Raw genomic sequence first — 16,551 nt, 5'->3', positions numbered from 1 at the left:
AAAGCAATCAGGGATAATTGGTTACTAATTCCTGAGATGTGTTTATGGACAAACTGAAGCTCAAACACAAAGAAAAGGTCAAACTAGTCACATCCGATTGTAACCGTGGTAATACAAGAACCTGATTTTTTACCATAATAAAAAAATCTTTTAGTTTAATAAAGCACTTTCATGGTAGTGTTTATGCAGTCCTGGTTGATACCGATTGAATTCCAAAAACGTTTAGAACAATTACAGAAGCAGTGTTTAAATTAAAAATATTTTTAAAATTGCTTAGCATATATTCTGAATAATAAGTTTGAGATATCCTCATTTCTTTAAAAAATATATATTTTATGTGTTTTGTTTAGGTTTAATTCGTGTTGACAAATGTGATAATCACAGATTATATAAATTGCCTTGCTGTATTTTCTGTGGCCTTTTTTTTTTAAGTCTCTTGGTTATTTTTAGCGCTGCCATCGGTTGTGACTCACTAAACGTGTGTGTGAGCAGCTAAAACTGCGCTGACCCATATTACAGCTGCCAGCTTCGGTTTGTAATAACTATGACGTAACACCGCCGCTGGGGGGGCCTGCTTGTGCCTGGCACGTGCGCGCCGACACGAGCCAATTTGATGGCCGCGTGAGGAGAACAGACGAAGGAGGAGGAAGAAAACGATGCAGTTCAACCTAAAACTACGTTATGCTGTACTTATAAACATATGACGAGTCATTTTTAACGTTTTATTTATACAGAAGAAGGTTTATTCTACCGCCACGCAGTTCCTCTACCTGGTTGCTAGGAGACGCAGTGCGGCGTGAGCTGGCGCATTAATATGTAAATTAGCCAAATGGTGATGCGGCCACAGATTCGAAAATATTTAATTTGAACAAAATACAAATTTGTTCCCGTTTTTATTCAAATATGGAAGACATTACTTTCCTTTTACTAGATAAACGTCCTTTTAATTATTGTGTCTCTATATTCATGTATGTATTTTCTAATACATAAAAAGTAAAAGAAGTTGTTAGCTTAATTTTGAGCAGTTAGCTTATTTCATTTGAGACAAAAACCTGAAATATGGTTAAAATATTGCCATTAATTTTCGGTTAGGCTCAGAGGAAACTGTACAGGGTTAAATAGAGGTAATGTTTGGCAGCTCCCCCTCCCTTTTCTGCCTCTCCTCTCACAGCATCTCTGTTATTCTTCGTATTTTCTCTGAGTCACTGTGTCGGTCGAACCGAACCGGAGCTGTTCAGCAATTTTTCCTGGTTCTGTCTTGTTCCTGTGGTGTATACTCGATGACCCAGGTGGTTCCGAGGCGTGTGGACATGACAGGTAAGGTAAAATGGGGTTGATTAGGGTTTTTCCATCTTACTCGGGGTAATTGTTCTCATAATATGATGAAATAATCGCAGAACTACTTTACAGTGCTGGCTGACAAAAAAAACAATTCTTGATATTTTAGTTTATAAATAAGATTTAAGTGAGAACAATATGTGTTTGTTGCATTAACTGTATGGATTAAATAATTTCCCGCCCTCTTTTTGTGTAAAATGTTCAAATTTAGCATCTGAGAAACATTTAAGTTGGATAAACACTGCTGGTCCTTGATGCAATGTTTTTATTATTGTTATTATATTAAGTCTTTTGGTCTGTGCTGTTGGAAGATAAATCACCCATAACATTATGACTACTGTCAGGTGAAATTATTGACACTATTGGAGTGGGATGTGTTAACCAGCAAATGGACATTTTGTTATTTAATTTGACGGGTTAGAGGCAGGAAAAATGTGTAGAAATTTGAATTATTATGGTGAGATGACTGGGATAGACCAAGTTCAAATGAGGAGCTCTGGTAGGATCTACTTTATTGTTCCCAAAGGTAAATTAGATGTTACTGTAAGACATATAAAAATTATTTTAAAAAGTTATTGTAGATGTTAATGGCTGCAGGCAAGAATGATTTCCGGTAGCAGTCAGTACAACAGTGTTTCTGAATAAGCCTCTGACTGAAAACACAGTCTGATGAAGAGGATACTCGGGCTTATTACACAAGATTTATCCAGTTATAAATGAAATAATCTGACTTTTTGAATATTAATAATTATATTACTTAAAATGCTTATTTATCTTGATAAAAAGTTACTTCTTATTTGAACTTATTTAAATTGTTCTAGGATATTTGCATTAGAAGGTTAACAAAAATGCTTGGTGGTGATATTGTTATATCTAAGCATTTGTTTTCTGTAAAGTCATTTATCCAGCTTATCATTATAAAGTAAGATGTCACCATATGACGGTAAGTATGTAAATATTTCACTGTTATGTAATTTCATTCTGCAGTTAATTCGAGTGGAACCAGAACCACGGTCGGGTTGGGGCTAAACTGAGATTTGCATATATTTGCATGTCTGATGACTGAGCTGAGAATCTGTTTTTAGATGTTCGTGAGCCTCCATCTGTCCTCTGACGTCTTCTGGCTGACTTCATGTCAGTCTGAGAAACTGAATATGAAAAAAGACAACATGGCTGGAGGTTAGGCTCCGAAGGTTCTGCTCAGACAGCTCTGCTCTGACCCTTGACCCTAACCTCCACAAACGGATGACAGCTGATTCATTTTATTTTGACTGGCGGCTGTGGATGCGAGCAGAAATTGGATTTATATTTAATGTTGATGATGTGTTTATCTGTTAAATCTCAGCTTTGGTTCCTCCTCCTGCTACACTGACCAGCAGCAGACATACATCACCTGTTCAGTCACCGTCCAGCCCTACAGGTGAACACCAGGAACTCTGCTGTTTACCTAAAATAATGCAATATATACATATAGTTTTTAATATTTGTGATTACTCTGACATTTTACAGGAAGTGAATATTTAACTTCTTTCTCATTTCTCCAGGCTCTCGGCTGAATTTATCTAAAGAAAGACAAGAGAGCAGACAGAGAACACAAGGTCAGTTCTCCAGCAGGTGGCGCCACTTCCAAACACTTTAAAACACTTACAGGGAAGAAAATCATTTACAATTTAAAGGCAGCATTTTTTAGTGGAGCTGTGTGAAAAATTTGATCATTTGGGCCGTAATGATGATGCGTGTGTTTGTCTTCCTGCTGGGCGGCCATCAGAGCGGTCGCTGCAGGATAAGGAGCGGCGCGCCCAGCAGCAGCTGGAGCGCCACGCCGAGGAGCGAGGCAGGAAGATGGAGCAGCAGAGGAGGAAGGAGCAGCAGCGCCGGGCGGCGGCCCAGGAGAAGAGACGGCAGCAGAAGGATGCAGAGAAGGTCAGAGGTCACCACAAGATGGGGAAGATAAAGCTTAACTTAAAAGTACTCTAACAAAACAGAGTGTAAACAGAACGGCAGCCATGTTTCCTGGTTATAGACTGAAAGGTGGAGCTAAAGCATCCAACCATCCGTTGATACATCCATCCGTTCACTAATGCATCCATTCCTCCATCTTTCCATTTGTTGGTTCATCCATCCATCTGTTTTCTCCACCTCCTTTCTTCTTCTCCTGTGTTGCTGAATTACCTGAGCTGAGCTGCAGCTCAGTTTCTGTTTACTGAAAGTGAGGAAGAGGAGACTAATAATGCCGAAGCTCCAGTAACTTCCTGCCAGTTCACCAAACTTTGTTCATCTGTCCAGATGAAACATGAAAAGCTTGGCTGAGTTTCTGCATCATGAGTCAGATCAGTTTCCTGCAAACAGCAGATAAATAATCCAGTCTGTCCCGATAATCCAGGCAGAACTTCAGTTTTAAATGCTGCTGGATTTTTAAAGTTTCTTTCTGTTTCTTTTACCTTCCAGTTAACGACTATTTGGCTTTTCCCAAAGTCCCATTCGACTCCAACTATACAGTAAAAGCACTGCAAACCGGGAAGCTTTTGTCTGGTTTTATGGCTCTGTGGCCTTTATTTGAGAGAGCAGTGACATGCAGCGAATGGCCGGGTCAATAGAGACTGGACCTGGCTCAGATCTCCATTATGGTTAACCTGCTGCACTTTAAAGCTTTTTATTAACAAATACATCAAATTCATGTGAAATGTCAGTATTCACATGGTTGGTCCTCCATCTTGCTTCTGAGTGACTTTAAGGACGTTTTGGTGATTAAATTGAGCAGAAAATACAGAAATAGGATTTTTTATAAATGAAAGTTTAGGTTAACGTAGTAGGGAGTTGATCTGGATCTGATGTGTCAAACATCTGGACACGACTGCAGCTGTGAGGTTTTATCCTGTTCATTCAGAAGTTAATTGTTTTTAATACTGTTGAACCTCTGCATGTCACTGTAAGGTCACTTTAGTTTTCAAGTATCAAAAATTACAAATAATTCTGAAAATATAGTTTTTTAATTTCAAAACCGGGTAATAAATAAAAAACTGAAAAGGCTTTTCCTTGTTTTTAAATAACTAATTTAAACTGGTCACTAAACTGACAAACATTCTTTCTTTCTGGCATCACTTTTATTATTTACTTTATGAATATCAAACATAAAAACATAGATAAGTAAATATATCATTTGTGTCTGTTTTCGTTACAAACAACTAACAAAGCCATATTTGTTCTTTCTGCTCATATTTTCTTAATCCTACAACCAAAATATTCAAAAAGCCGAGTCTGTAAAGTTTATAATGATTTTAATCTGAATCCTCCTGCTTTTAAATCAAAATATTATCTTATTGTACAATTATATATATCTTTGTATCAAGTAGCTGTTTTGTGTTGGCAAGTCCAGTGTTTTATTGTCTTTAGTTTGTCAGGTTTATATGAAGGACTAATACTGCCAAAATTTTCAATAAATAATTAAATGAGAAAATAAATAAATTAAGGTAGAAATTACAACATATTTAATTTATTGTTTTCCGATATATTTGTTCATTTTCAATTTTATTTTCTCATTCATGCTTTCTGTTTTATTTTTCTTTTAATTCTTAATTTTTTAATTTTATTTCTTCATTAATTTTTATTTCCATGTTTATCTTTGCACTTCTTATTTTCAGCTTTATTTCCTTATTTATTTAAAATTTTATGGGGGTTTTTTTGTCAGTTTTGACAGGATCAGTCTTCCATATATAAAATACTTTATGAAGTTGTTAGTGGAGGACGGAGGGACATTTGGATGTTATGTTTGTAGGTGTGTCATTTATCCGCTGTCAGTCAAATCCATATGCATAACCTGATGACATAACGATTGATCGGCCACCTGGGGAAATGACATCACTCTAATTTTCCATTTCCTGGAGCAGACGGTCGATGACAGCAGAGCAAAAGACAGATATGAGATCGATGTGTCAGAATACAAAGAATGAAAACCTGAACATAGAAATTTGAGTAAAAAGTAAAAGTAGAATTGAAATGTAAGGAATTATTTTATCTGTAATGATCGTCATGTTTACAAGCAAACCACATAAATTAGTTTTGGTTCTGATCATTTTAGCGCCATATTTGTTTTTAAAATCCTTCTGTCAGCTCACCTGCAGTTCTCAGCTGATATTAATCATTATTAGGTTATAATGTGCAGGCCTGCTGAAATAAGCAATAAATTAATTAATGACAATGATTTCCATTTGCATAATTTTTTTTCTTTTCTCTTTAAAAACTGGATGATAAAACTCTTCAGTCTGGTGTTTTGGCCTCATTTGGCCGTTATTTAGTTTCATTTCATAATTCCTTTTAATTGTTTTGTTTTTTTATTTTGGATATTTAAAATGTTATTCAGAATTTAAAGTTTATTTGAGAATGTGTTCATGCATTATTATGCCATGAAAATTGTCTCAAAGCAACAATATTATTGTTCTGGAATAATTTATCGTCCAATGAAGTTTCTTATCATAACTGATATGTAAATAAACTTCTTCTCAGTCAAGTATTTAACCTGCTAGTTGTCAGAAAATGGCTCTACAGATTTAAATTGGTTAATTACGGCTACAGAGGCGCATTAGCCTTGTAAATATTCTGGATTAACACAGATTTGCTCCTCATTATTCCAGCCGGTTCTTTATTATGGCAGAAGATGAAAAGTGACAGATTTGATTAGATCCTTCATGCCTACATTTCATCCTGATAGCTTTCAATGGGTAATTTTAGCTGTGATTGGAGTCTCTCCCTGTCCTGCATCAGGATGCAGCAACAGCCTCTGCTGCAGTTTGCTAATCCATCCCCAGCCGTCGCTCCGTCTTTGATCTGCTTCTGTTTCAGTTTCTGTCCACTTCTGCTCGCTCTGCCCCCGTTCTCTGGCTGGCGCTGCACCCCCTCCGTCCTCCTGCAGTGCGTGACTCTGCATGCACCTTCAGCAAACCCCCCTCAGTGCTGAGCCGGGGCATTTCCATCCCGTATAAACAGGCAGTTAACTGGAGCAGCTGGCAGAGTGACGGCGAAGCTGCTGCAGGTCTGGGGAGGAAAATATCTCAAGAAAACCTTCAGAATAAAACCAGAAACCAGGGCTGAATGTTTACAGAATACAAAAACAAATTAATCATTTAAAATACAATAATTCAGATTTTAAAAACCAGGAAAGTCTGAGCTTTTCACTTGTTGATGTTAGAATTATTTTTTTAGCTGCGGATGCATCTTTTCACTAAATCAATCAATCAAATTTATTTGTATATCACAAGGCAAATCAAAGAGCTTTACATTAGCAAAGCTATAAAGAAAACACCAAACAACGTTACATTTTAATGAACCATCACCAAATTATTCACATCAGATCCGTTGGTCAATGTAACCACAGAGTGCTGTTACTGAACTTTAGGGAATAAAAAGGTGATTTTATTATTTTAAAAAGGAGTTTAATTATGTGATTATTTGTAATTTTATGTATTTCTAATGTATAAAATAAGCTTTAGTGGTTAATTGAAAAATATGCAGAATGTTTTTTGTCTGATTAATTAATTAATTAATTAATTAATTATCAGAATAATTTATTATTAAAATGATTTTTAGTTGCATCTCTAGTTTCAGGAGGCAAATTAATGACACATGGAATAATTATTTGAATAATTGATTAATCACCAGAATAATTGATTAATCACCAAATGCATCAATATAATAATCAATTACTAAAACAATAATTAGTTCCAGTCATAGAAATGCCATTTTATGTTTTTAAGTCATAATTCAACTGCTTCTTTATATTTTTTTATTTTTGCAGTTTTGTTCTGCTTTTGTTTCTAATTAAATATTTTTTACTTGGAAAAAAATAATTTAATGAAAATATATTGAATAATGTCGTGTGCAGCTCGTTTGTATGTTAAAACAAATGTCAGAATAATTGCATGAAAACACAATATGGAGTGTTTTCATGCATGTGTGTGTGTGTGTGTGCGTGTGTGTGTGTGCGCGCGTGCGTGTGCGTGTGTGTGTGTGTGTGTGTGTGTGTGTGTGTGTGTCGGGGGTTGGTGACAAGCTGCAGCTGGCCCCTCCTGCCAGGCAATGTGCTCTGTCATTAGAGAGGGAGTGGGCGATCGAGGTAAAGAGAGGGAGGAGAGAGAGAGAGTTGGAGCCGGCAGACGGACGAGCGAAGGCGCGGCGCTGCCGTATCATGACCCTCTGACTGACAGACAGGAGGACGCAGGGGGAGACGCTGCTGTTGCACGCGGTTGCCATGGCGCATCCGTCTCCGAGCGCATCGCCCGGCGTCCGTCGCCGTAGCGATGGCTCGGTGAGAGAATGTCTCTTCTTCCCTGTTTCTGAACGCAACGAGCAGGAGAGGCTGGAGGCCCTGGTGCGCCGGAGAGCCGGGGGCGCCGAGCGGCGCGGCGGCGGTGGCTGCGGCGGCGTGGAGGCCCGGGAGCAGCTGGACAACAGGCCCAAACGCTGGACCTGGGGCGGGCCGCCTGACGGAGCCGAAGGTGAGTTCAGCCTCAGCCGGGAGCTTTGTTGTGATGGTGATGATGTCATGGGAAGACTGGGAGTAATGGAGGGATGGGGGATGGAGAGGAGGAGTGGAGGTCAGGTGGAGAGGAAGAGGGGGATGGTGGGATGGAAGGGTGGAGACATGAGAGAGGAGGAAGTGATGATGTGAGGAGGAGAAGTGATGTAGGAAGAAAAGGGTGTGGAGGCTGCAATGCAGGAGCAGCAAACCTCACTGGGCTTCGCATCATCCGACCTGAGCAGGTAACGGCTTCACCGCTGCTGGTCGGGGCTACAGGTGTGTGTGTGTGTGTGTTGTGTGTTTTATTCCCCTGCTGGGAGACACAGAGTCTCACCTTGAGCACAAAGCAGAAGCTCAAAGTGCGACATTACGGCTCGTCTCCTTCCTGATTCACGGCGTTCTGTTGGTTGTTTCTCCGTTACGTCAGCGATGAACCGCCGCTGATTTTATCCATCAGTTGTCCTCAGCTGAGGCTCTGGTACCGATCAGGGGACGGGGTCCGTCCGGCGGCGGCTCTGGTTCCTGTCCGGGGACGGGGTCCGCCCAGCGGCGGCTCTGGTTCCGGCCCGGCTGCCTGATCTGGGATCTGCGGCCCACTGCAGCAGAAACAGCAGCGTCTCATCTTACAGCTCCAGGACGGAGATGATGAGCTGCGTCCTCAGAAACTCACATTTTCTGCATTAGAAATGCTTCAAAACTGATTTATTGGATGGGATGAACTGCAAATATAATCTGTTAAATTGGGAATATAATGGATTAACTGTGGAAATGCATCCAACTGTTGGAGCTGGACTGTTTTGTTTAGGTTTTTAAAGCATCAACATTACGAGTCGGTGTCTCCTGTTCGGAGAGTTTCCACCAAACCTGATTTCCAGTTTTAATCGGTTTTCTTTTTCTCGCTTTCTTTTCTGAAAAAGAAAGAAAACATTTATTATTTCAGTCATCCTTCTGGGATTTGACAAATAAATAAAAGCTGTCAAACAAGATGATGGCAGAATGATGGGGGAAAATTATTCCCCGTCAATTTTCTGTTGGATTTAAAACTCCTGCCTCCGTCAGCAAACTTTAAGGAAGTGTTTTCTCTTTTGTTTCTAAAAAATGTGTTTCTTTTCTAAAGTGTCAGGTACTGACTGGCTGCAGGAAGCGTTAGCAGGATGGGATGTTTAGCTGAGTGTTTTAATGTGAACAGTGACCCGTCAGTCGGTTCTGGTTGATCAGGAAAATGTTTTTATTCAGCAGGTTGGAGCGATTATCTTCCAGTTTGGTGTTGATCTTTGATCCGCCTCCTCATCCTGTTTGCTCTGCAGTTGATTAGGATGCATGACGACCTAATAATGGCTGACAGATCAGACATGTAGAGTAGAATCAGTGCAGACGATTAATCAATTAATCCTACGATAAATTAAAACAAGCTCAATAATTTTCATTTTCATAATTTATTATTTTTCTCTCTTTCTACTGTATGATAAAAGTTTTCAGTCTTTGGTCTCAACTAGAGCAGTTTTGTTTACAAAGACTTTATAATTAATTTTATTTTTGTTTTGTTTATTTATTTGGGATATTTAAAATGTCTTCCAGTTCCAGTGTTAACTCTTCATTGGGATTTGAAGTTTATTTATCTTTGAAATCTTGCATTATTACGCTGTTATTATCATTATGTTACTTTAAAATGGCTTCAAGACAACAATATTATCGTTTATCACAATAATTTCTGGGACAATTTATCGTCCATCATAATTTGTTATTGTGACAAACCTCTGAGTTTATCTGTGTGTCGCACTGCAGTTTGGACTGATTTCCTCTCTAATCGTTAATAGAAACCTTATTTCATGCTTTATTGGGTTCAGATTGAGTCCAGCATCACTGCGTTTAGCTGCAGAGATAAACACGAACCTCCTTCCTCTGTTCTGCAGTGATTTAATATTTATATTCACTGGATTTACCTCCATATTTAACCACTTACTTATTGTGATTCTGTAAATGTTACACAGTCCCAGCTGCATGAAATAATTACATGTCTGATAAACGATTTAAAGAAAAATCTAAAAAAGTTGAAAATTATTTAAGCAAATAAAAAAACAGGATACAAATGACTAAAAAAGTGAAACAGAAATGGAAAAAATAAAGAGAACAGATTAGTTTAGTCCACATATTTCTATATATTTTAGCAGATTTAGTTATTTCTTTTGCTTCTTTTCTAACTACGTGCGCTAACTCCAGCTTTCTGGATGAGGAAGTGACATCAAAGCTTCTTTACACCGAATAAAAATGGATCCAGATGAGAAAGTCTGAGTCTCTGCTTGTGCGTTTTGCTGTCATTTCACGGCGGATGTTTCTGTCCGAGTCGTTGCTGCTTCCTGCTCAGATGGACGATAACTCCCGGAGTTTGGCCGGATTCTCGGGTGTGTGTGTCGGTGTGTGAATGCGTAACGCTTTGCTTTTTCCGCTCTGCTTCGCCTGCTGCCCAGGTAACCCTCAGACCCCGCCCTGCCATGCCATTGGCTCCGCTCAGCCCAATGAGCTTCCTGCCGCTTCCAGCGCCAGCCAATCCCGTAACGGTACTGACCTCATGACTGTGTGCCACGCCCATCCCGCCTCCTCTGCAGCTGCCTGCATGCATGCGCCGTCTTTGTGTCGTCAAACTGGCTGTGGCGTCGTCCTGAAGTGTGTCTGTGACGTTCATTGGCTGTAAATCAGCAGCAGTGATGCTGAAAAAGGCCATTTCACGTCTACGTCCATTTTTTACTTTATTGCAGTTTCCAGCTGAACTCACTACTTTTAATGCAGAATCTGAATCTGCAAATGTTAAGGAGTCCCTGCTACATGAAGTTATTACATATTTTACTATTTTACTGGTAAAATAATAAATAAATAAAGAAATTAAAACAGTAGAAGTAAACAAAAATGATTAAAAATGCAAAACACAAATGGAAAAAATACAGAATCAAGTCCAGTGTTTCTGGAACCATCATTTTACTACGACGGTAAAATAATAATAAAAAAAGAAACAATGGAAAATGAACTAAATAAGTTCAACACATGTTTACAAATTATTAAAAATACAGAACAATAATGGAAAAAACAGAGACGAATATAAAAAGAAGGAAAATAGATTAGGTTTGTTTATAAATATATATTTCTCCTATATTTTCCCATTTTTTTAGCAGATTTAATAAATAACTCCATCATGTTGCCTTTCCATCAGTCAGTTTTTTGTCTAATTATTAATAATAAAAAAAAAGCGTTTTTGATTAATTCTGGAGATAAAATGCAGAAATCCCATCGGATTTGATTCAACCTCCTTTCCATTGTGGTTCTGATCCGTATTCGGACCCGTCAGTTGTTCTCTAAATGCCTCCTGCTGCTACTCGATGTTTATGGGAGTCATGTGACTTCATTTATAGATTATAGATTATAGAAAATGATTTTCATTTATTTGTTGTCTAAGAGGAAACAAAACATCTAAATTTATTCATGTCTGGAACAAAATGTTCAGTTCCGGATGTTTGAACAGATAAAAACTGCTAAGATGATATTTTGCTCTCATGTTCTCATTTTATACCTGTAAACAAACAATTTAGTGATAATTTTCTTATTTGGCTTATTAGTTTGATGTTTTTCATTAATCATGTAAATAGATGTGAAATGTTCTGCCGACTGGATCACATTATTTTTCAGAATCTCATCCCTGATTGAAGAAAAATCACTGTAATTGATTTCCTGCTGGTTGATATCATTTATTGACTTTATTTCTGACTAAAAGCAGATTTAAGAAATTTACTTTAATTGGTTATTTATCAAAGCAGTAAGAAATGTCTCGCTATGCAATATGAATTTAAACGTCCCACCCAGACGGATCCATTTTCCTCTAAACAGTCTGTAAAGAACAAGATGGTGAAAAGATTAAAAAAATGAGTAAAAAATAAAATAACTATTGATCAGCAAAGTGAATCTTTGTCTTCACAGTAAATAAACTGAGGAGACAATCAGGACTCAGTCATCCTGATCACAGGCGGCGCCGCCTCTTCCTGTCCTCCCTGCTTTGGTTAGCCAGGCATGAACACGACTCTCAGCAGGGAGTCCATCCTATGAGCCACTGTGCTTCACACACACACACACACACACACACACACACACACACACACACACACACACGCACACACACACAGCCAGACATTCAGCCTGTAGCTATCTATCACCAACGCCCAGACCAGACAGCAGCTACACATATTTTAATCGTTACTGACCCATTTTACTCACCAGCAGCTGCAAAAATCCAGATTTTTATTTTCTTCATTTGTTTTCTCATTTTGCTGCTACAGAAAATATGTGCAAATTTACAAACACTGTTATGAAAATGCCTCTTGTCGTGCTTTCCTTACTCTGGTAACCATGGTTACGATATCGTTACCACAATGTTGAATAATTAAGGATCCAAACAGAATCTAACACTGTCAAAATTATTAATTGTTCAATTTGTGCTTAAATCAAACTACTTAAAAAAACTGATATATTTAACACAGAATAAAGTGTAGTTAAAATCTTAGTAAGTGTTTTATTTAAGTAGATGAATAAAAATGAGTTTGATAATTGAGCTACAGCTAAAATAATATCAGAAATAAAAACATAAATGACAAAGCTAGACATGCAACAATATAAAAGAAATAAAAATGCAGTAAAAACATAATAAAACAGATAAAACCAATACTAATATCTGAAAATACTTTTAAATTATTGCCACAAAATCAGTGATTTTGATTTGAAAATAATCACAAGAACAAAGATGAAATCCTGGAGGAAATGTTTCAAGTAGTTGAACTTTCAGCCTGAGATCAAATGAATGTTAAATGTGAAAAATAAAGACGAAAAACCAGATAATAATACGATGATAAAAAGTAACTTATCCCGTCATAACAGAAACTTTTAGCTCTTCATTGTAGTAAACACATCAGACAAAATGATAACGACAGTCAAACCTCAGAGACGTCAGGATTGCTGCAAACATTTGGGTTAAACTTGAAGTTTTATGTAATATTATTGTTTTTTAAATAAGAAAAGTGAGTGAAATATGTTTAAAAAACTTCTTCATCTCACTTTTCATTCGTTTCATTTTTACACAGGAGTCATAATAAATGTAACTGAATGAAATTACTTGGTGCAGTATTTTTTTATTGAGCTGTCTGATAAAATTAACTCTGAACATAGAGAGATTAAAAGAGTTTAAAGCCGACCAAACAGACTGAAACTACATGTTTTATGAGCTTAGGGACATCAGCTGCTTACAAACTTTAATACGAACCTTTAATTATTCATAAAACGCCTCAAAACAGGAAGTACAGTTTGCACAGCTTGTTATTTATAATAAATTAATCCATTTTCTGATCAGGCCGAGTCATTTTTATTAGATGCGGATCCATGGTGCCTTCAGGCGCTGTAGGAAACGTTACCTCTCAGTTTCTCGGTGACTGATTTTCTGCCATCATCCTCCATTTCATGACGAAGCGCCTCTGCTGCTTCACGCCTGCCTTGCATCTCCGAGGTTAATTCATGCAGCGGCTCATCGACCTGCAGGATTATCTTCTGTGTGAGCAGTTTGGTGTTTGATCTCCGGTGTTTCCAACACATTTTAGTGTCACAAACGCAGCGGGAAATCAGCCGTGGATATTTCTGTGGAAATAACTAACCAGTGGGGTTTTTTTGTTCTTTTTTAATAGTTGTTGACTTCCTGTCTCCACCAGCGATGGATCAGCCAATCAACAAGCAGCTTTCCAGCTCCTCAGCAGCTCTCAGCTCCCCAGAGAGAGGTGAGACCAAACATGGCTGAACAGGAAGCAGATCAGGGCGATCGATGATTTAACAATCACAGTCTGGTTAAAAAAATCAGATTTCACTTTAAAACAGACAAAATAAGACTGTTGTAATATCTAAAGCTGCAAACAGTCAGAACATGTGACTGTGATGTTATTATTCTGATCAGGTTTTAAAAGCAAAGCTTTGGATTAAGATAAACACTTTAATTAGGATTTTATTATTTCTTGATTTCTTTCGTTTTAGAATTAAAATATTTTTACCAACTTTTGCTTAAAACTTTCGTTTTATGTACATTTATGATTAAACAAATGCTTCTATGCTGGATGTGGCATTATGAATGTTTTTGTAACATGTTTTCTTTGTGTCATTATGTCTGTTATTTATTTTGTGCCTGTTGGTCTGTGACCTGTCAGTGTCCTCTGTGTCCCGTCGAACAGCTTCCCCCAACAACAACAGATCCTTCAGGAGTTCCTCCAACCGCAGAAGCATCGCCGGATTCCCCGAGGAAAAAGCCAAAACACCAACGGTCAGAAGAAAAGAATGAGCTTTTCTTGTTTTATAGTAACCAGATCATCATCATTAACAAGTCAACTTATTTCAATTCAACATCATACTCGTCAGCAGCCGCTGCATTAAATGGGTGTTTAGAGCTAAATTATCTTATATTACCTTAAGAGTTATGATAGGTATTTTCTAGAACCTACATAAAAGAACCACAGACAACGTATATGAATTTTATAGCCAAGCTTTTGCAAAAGGAGAAGACTCTGTCAGCTGCTCCTCCGAGCCGTTCACAGAGCGTCTGAAGACCTTTGGTTACAGCTTGTCTTTTATTATCAAGCAACAAAGAGGGAGGATAGGCAAGATAGACAGCAGAGGAAAAACAGCAGAGGTCGTAAAACATTTTACCCAAACAACTAGCAACCCAGTTCCAGATGTGATATCTGATCTACGGTCTGAGCCCGGTTCAAATCTCAGTCAAACTGTTTCACATGAAGATGAACAGGCAGCTGTGACCTCCAGGTCAGTTACACTAAAGAAGAGAATACTTTAAACTGACTAACATTAGACTGAATATGAACTAAAGTAACAACAAAATGATAATACCAAAAAATCTCTATCAAGTTATATTATCTTAACAACTATAAGATAATATGTAAAAGGTTTTAATTCCAACCAGGCCTGTCACAATACCAAATTTTGGTGTTTTAAGGACCAAAATGACAATAATTCATATAAATAACAAAATCAGGCAAAATGAAACTTATGAAACTTTAACAAAAACTGCAGGTCTGTGTCTGGTGAATTCTTGGTTAAAACATGTTTGTTTTTCATTCAGTGAGTAGAAAATCCAGAAATTTTACTCAAATAAGAGTAGAGATACTTCAAAATAAAAGTACTCAAGTAAAAGGATTAAGTAGCGTAGTAAAAAATACTAGTAAAAGTAAATCTTTTCAAAAGTTCCTCAAGTAAATGTAACTAGTTACTGTCCAACTCTGTCTATTTGTATTGCTGGATGTGATTACTAATAATTTAGTTTAGTTGATAATAAAAAAAGCTGATTTATGTCATTAATAATTCTGAACTTGACCTGTAGGGGGAGACACCCAACACTCCGGTCCGTAGTTCTTCCTTCAAGGCCAACAGTAAAGGCCACGCTGCGTCGAAGCGGTACGTAGTCGCACAAACTCCTCCGATCCTGTTCCTGCTCAAGATGACGGCATGCTGTCCTTACAGGGTGAGGTCCAACCGGAGCCGCGCCCAGTCGCCCTGCTCCCCTGGACAGTACCCCCCCTCCCCGCTGCGGCAGAGAGCCCCCACCCCCGGCGCCGACGACAGGGGCAACAACAACAACAAAGGACACGGCACTCTGGAGAGGAAGTCTGCCAAATCTGAAGCTCCAGACAACAAGAAGATCAGCAAATCCAGCAGCAGAGAGCTGAACGCAGGTAAGGTTATTATTATTATTATTATTATTATTATTATTATTATTATTATTATTATTATTATTATTATTATTATTATTATTAGTGTGAAAACAAGCCTCATCTTCTCTTAGACAAACACAGATATAGCATTTACCATAAATGTCATGAAAACAGTGAAATATAAGATCATGTTTACAGTCTAATGACGTCTTAAAGGGGCAGTATCATGTAAAATCTAATTGTTTTAGCTTTCCATCATGTTCTAAAGTTTTTCCCTCATCAAAAACAAACCTGTAGTGTTGATTTGATTCTTTTATACATGTTTGAGAAATCCTTTAATCTCCATGGTAACCATTCAGCTGCTAGACGCCTGGGTGAACCTAGCTCCGCCTTTGAGGTGCTGCTCCTCCCCCACTCAGCTCCTTCAGACTAGCCAGCAGCAATTAGCTTATGGAACTGCTGAGCTCATTATAGGAGCTACTTCTCACTGAAACGCTGATAAAAACATCATTAAAGGGTTAATAGAGGAGCCATGAGGAAATAGATGCAGCATACGCAGACTTCAAAATAAGAGCATGAATATAAACGTCTTAACTACTTGAAAAATTCGTAACTTTAAAACAGACGTCAAACTTTCTCCAAATGAAAGATTATAAAAATATAAAAGTAATTGAGCTCTTTAGAATTTGTCCAGAAAACGTAATTCATAAATTTAATAACCCCACAGAGTCACCAGGCACGCCCAGCGGCCGCAGCGTCGGCGGGACGACGGACGCCGAGGAGGCGTCCCGTCTGCTGGCGGAGCGACGGCGTCTGGCCCGGATCCAGAAGGAGCAGGAGGAGAGGCAGCGGCAGGAGGAGGAGAGGTGAGAGAGTCAGTCGGCCTCTCTGGTATCGGCTTGTACTGTCTGAGCCCAGAGGAGGAGAGGCGAGAGAGTCAGTCATCCTATCTGGGATCGG

The 16,551-nt window shown here is 38.3% G+C and overlaps 1 protein-coding gene across 8 annotated transcripts in view; it reads left to right on the top strand.

Moving 5' to 3' along the window:
* The first annotated feature begins 1,031 nt into the window (after positions 1 to 1,031).
* map7d2b (MAP7 domain containing 2b) overlaps positions 1,032 to 16,551 on the top strand; it is a 22,277-nt gene continuing 6,757 nt past the window's right edge. Inside the window, exons 1-11 of one of the 8 annotated variants that reach the window (XM_008396879.2) lie at positions 1,032 to 1,317; positions 2,684 to 2,758; positions 2,883 to 2,936; positions 3,107 to 3,261; positions 7,685 to 7,829; positions 10,321 to 10,410; positions 13,591 to 13,656; positions 14,101 to 14,189; positions 15,261 to 15,334; positions 15,401 to 15,612; positions 16,319 to 16,457. In XM_008396879.2, the coding sequence (XP_008395101.1) occupies positions 1,128 to 1,317; positions 2,684 to 2,758; positions 2,883 to 2,936; positions 3,107 to 3,261; positions 7,685 to 7,829; positions 10,321 to 10,410; positions 13,591 to 13,656; positions 14,101 to 14,189; positions 15,261 to 15,334; positions 15,401 to 15,612; positions 16,319 to 16,457 (1,289 nt within the window). In that variant the 5' untranslated portion in view covers positions 1,032 to 1,127. Of the gene's footprint in view, positions 1,318 to 2,683; positions 2,759 to 2,882; positions 2,937 to 3,106; positions 3,262 to 7,684; positions 7,830 to 10,320; positions 10,411 to 13,566; positions 13,657 to 14,076; positions 14,190 to 15,260; positions 15,335 to 15,400; positions 15,613 to 16,318; positions 16,458 to 16,551 lie in introns of all 8 variants that reach the window. The other 7 variants (XM_008396877.2, XM_008396876.2, XM_008396875.2 and 4 more) reach the window with 7 other exon arrangements.

Source organism: Poecilia reticulata, linkage group LG20, assembly GCF_000633615.1.
Source record: "Poecilia reticulata strain Guanapo linkage group LG20, Guppy_female_1.0+MT, whole genome shotgun sequence".
Classification (NCBI taxonomy): Eukaryota; Metazoa; Chordata; class Actinopteri; order Cyprinodontiformes; family Poeciliidae; genus Poecilia; species Poecilia reticulata.
The sequence above is the reverse complement of the archived record's forward strand: the minus strand, read 5'-3'. Positions and strand labels throughout refer to the sequence as shown.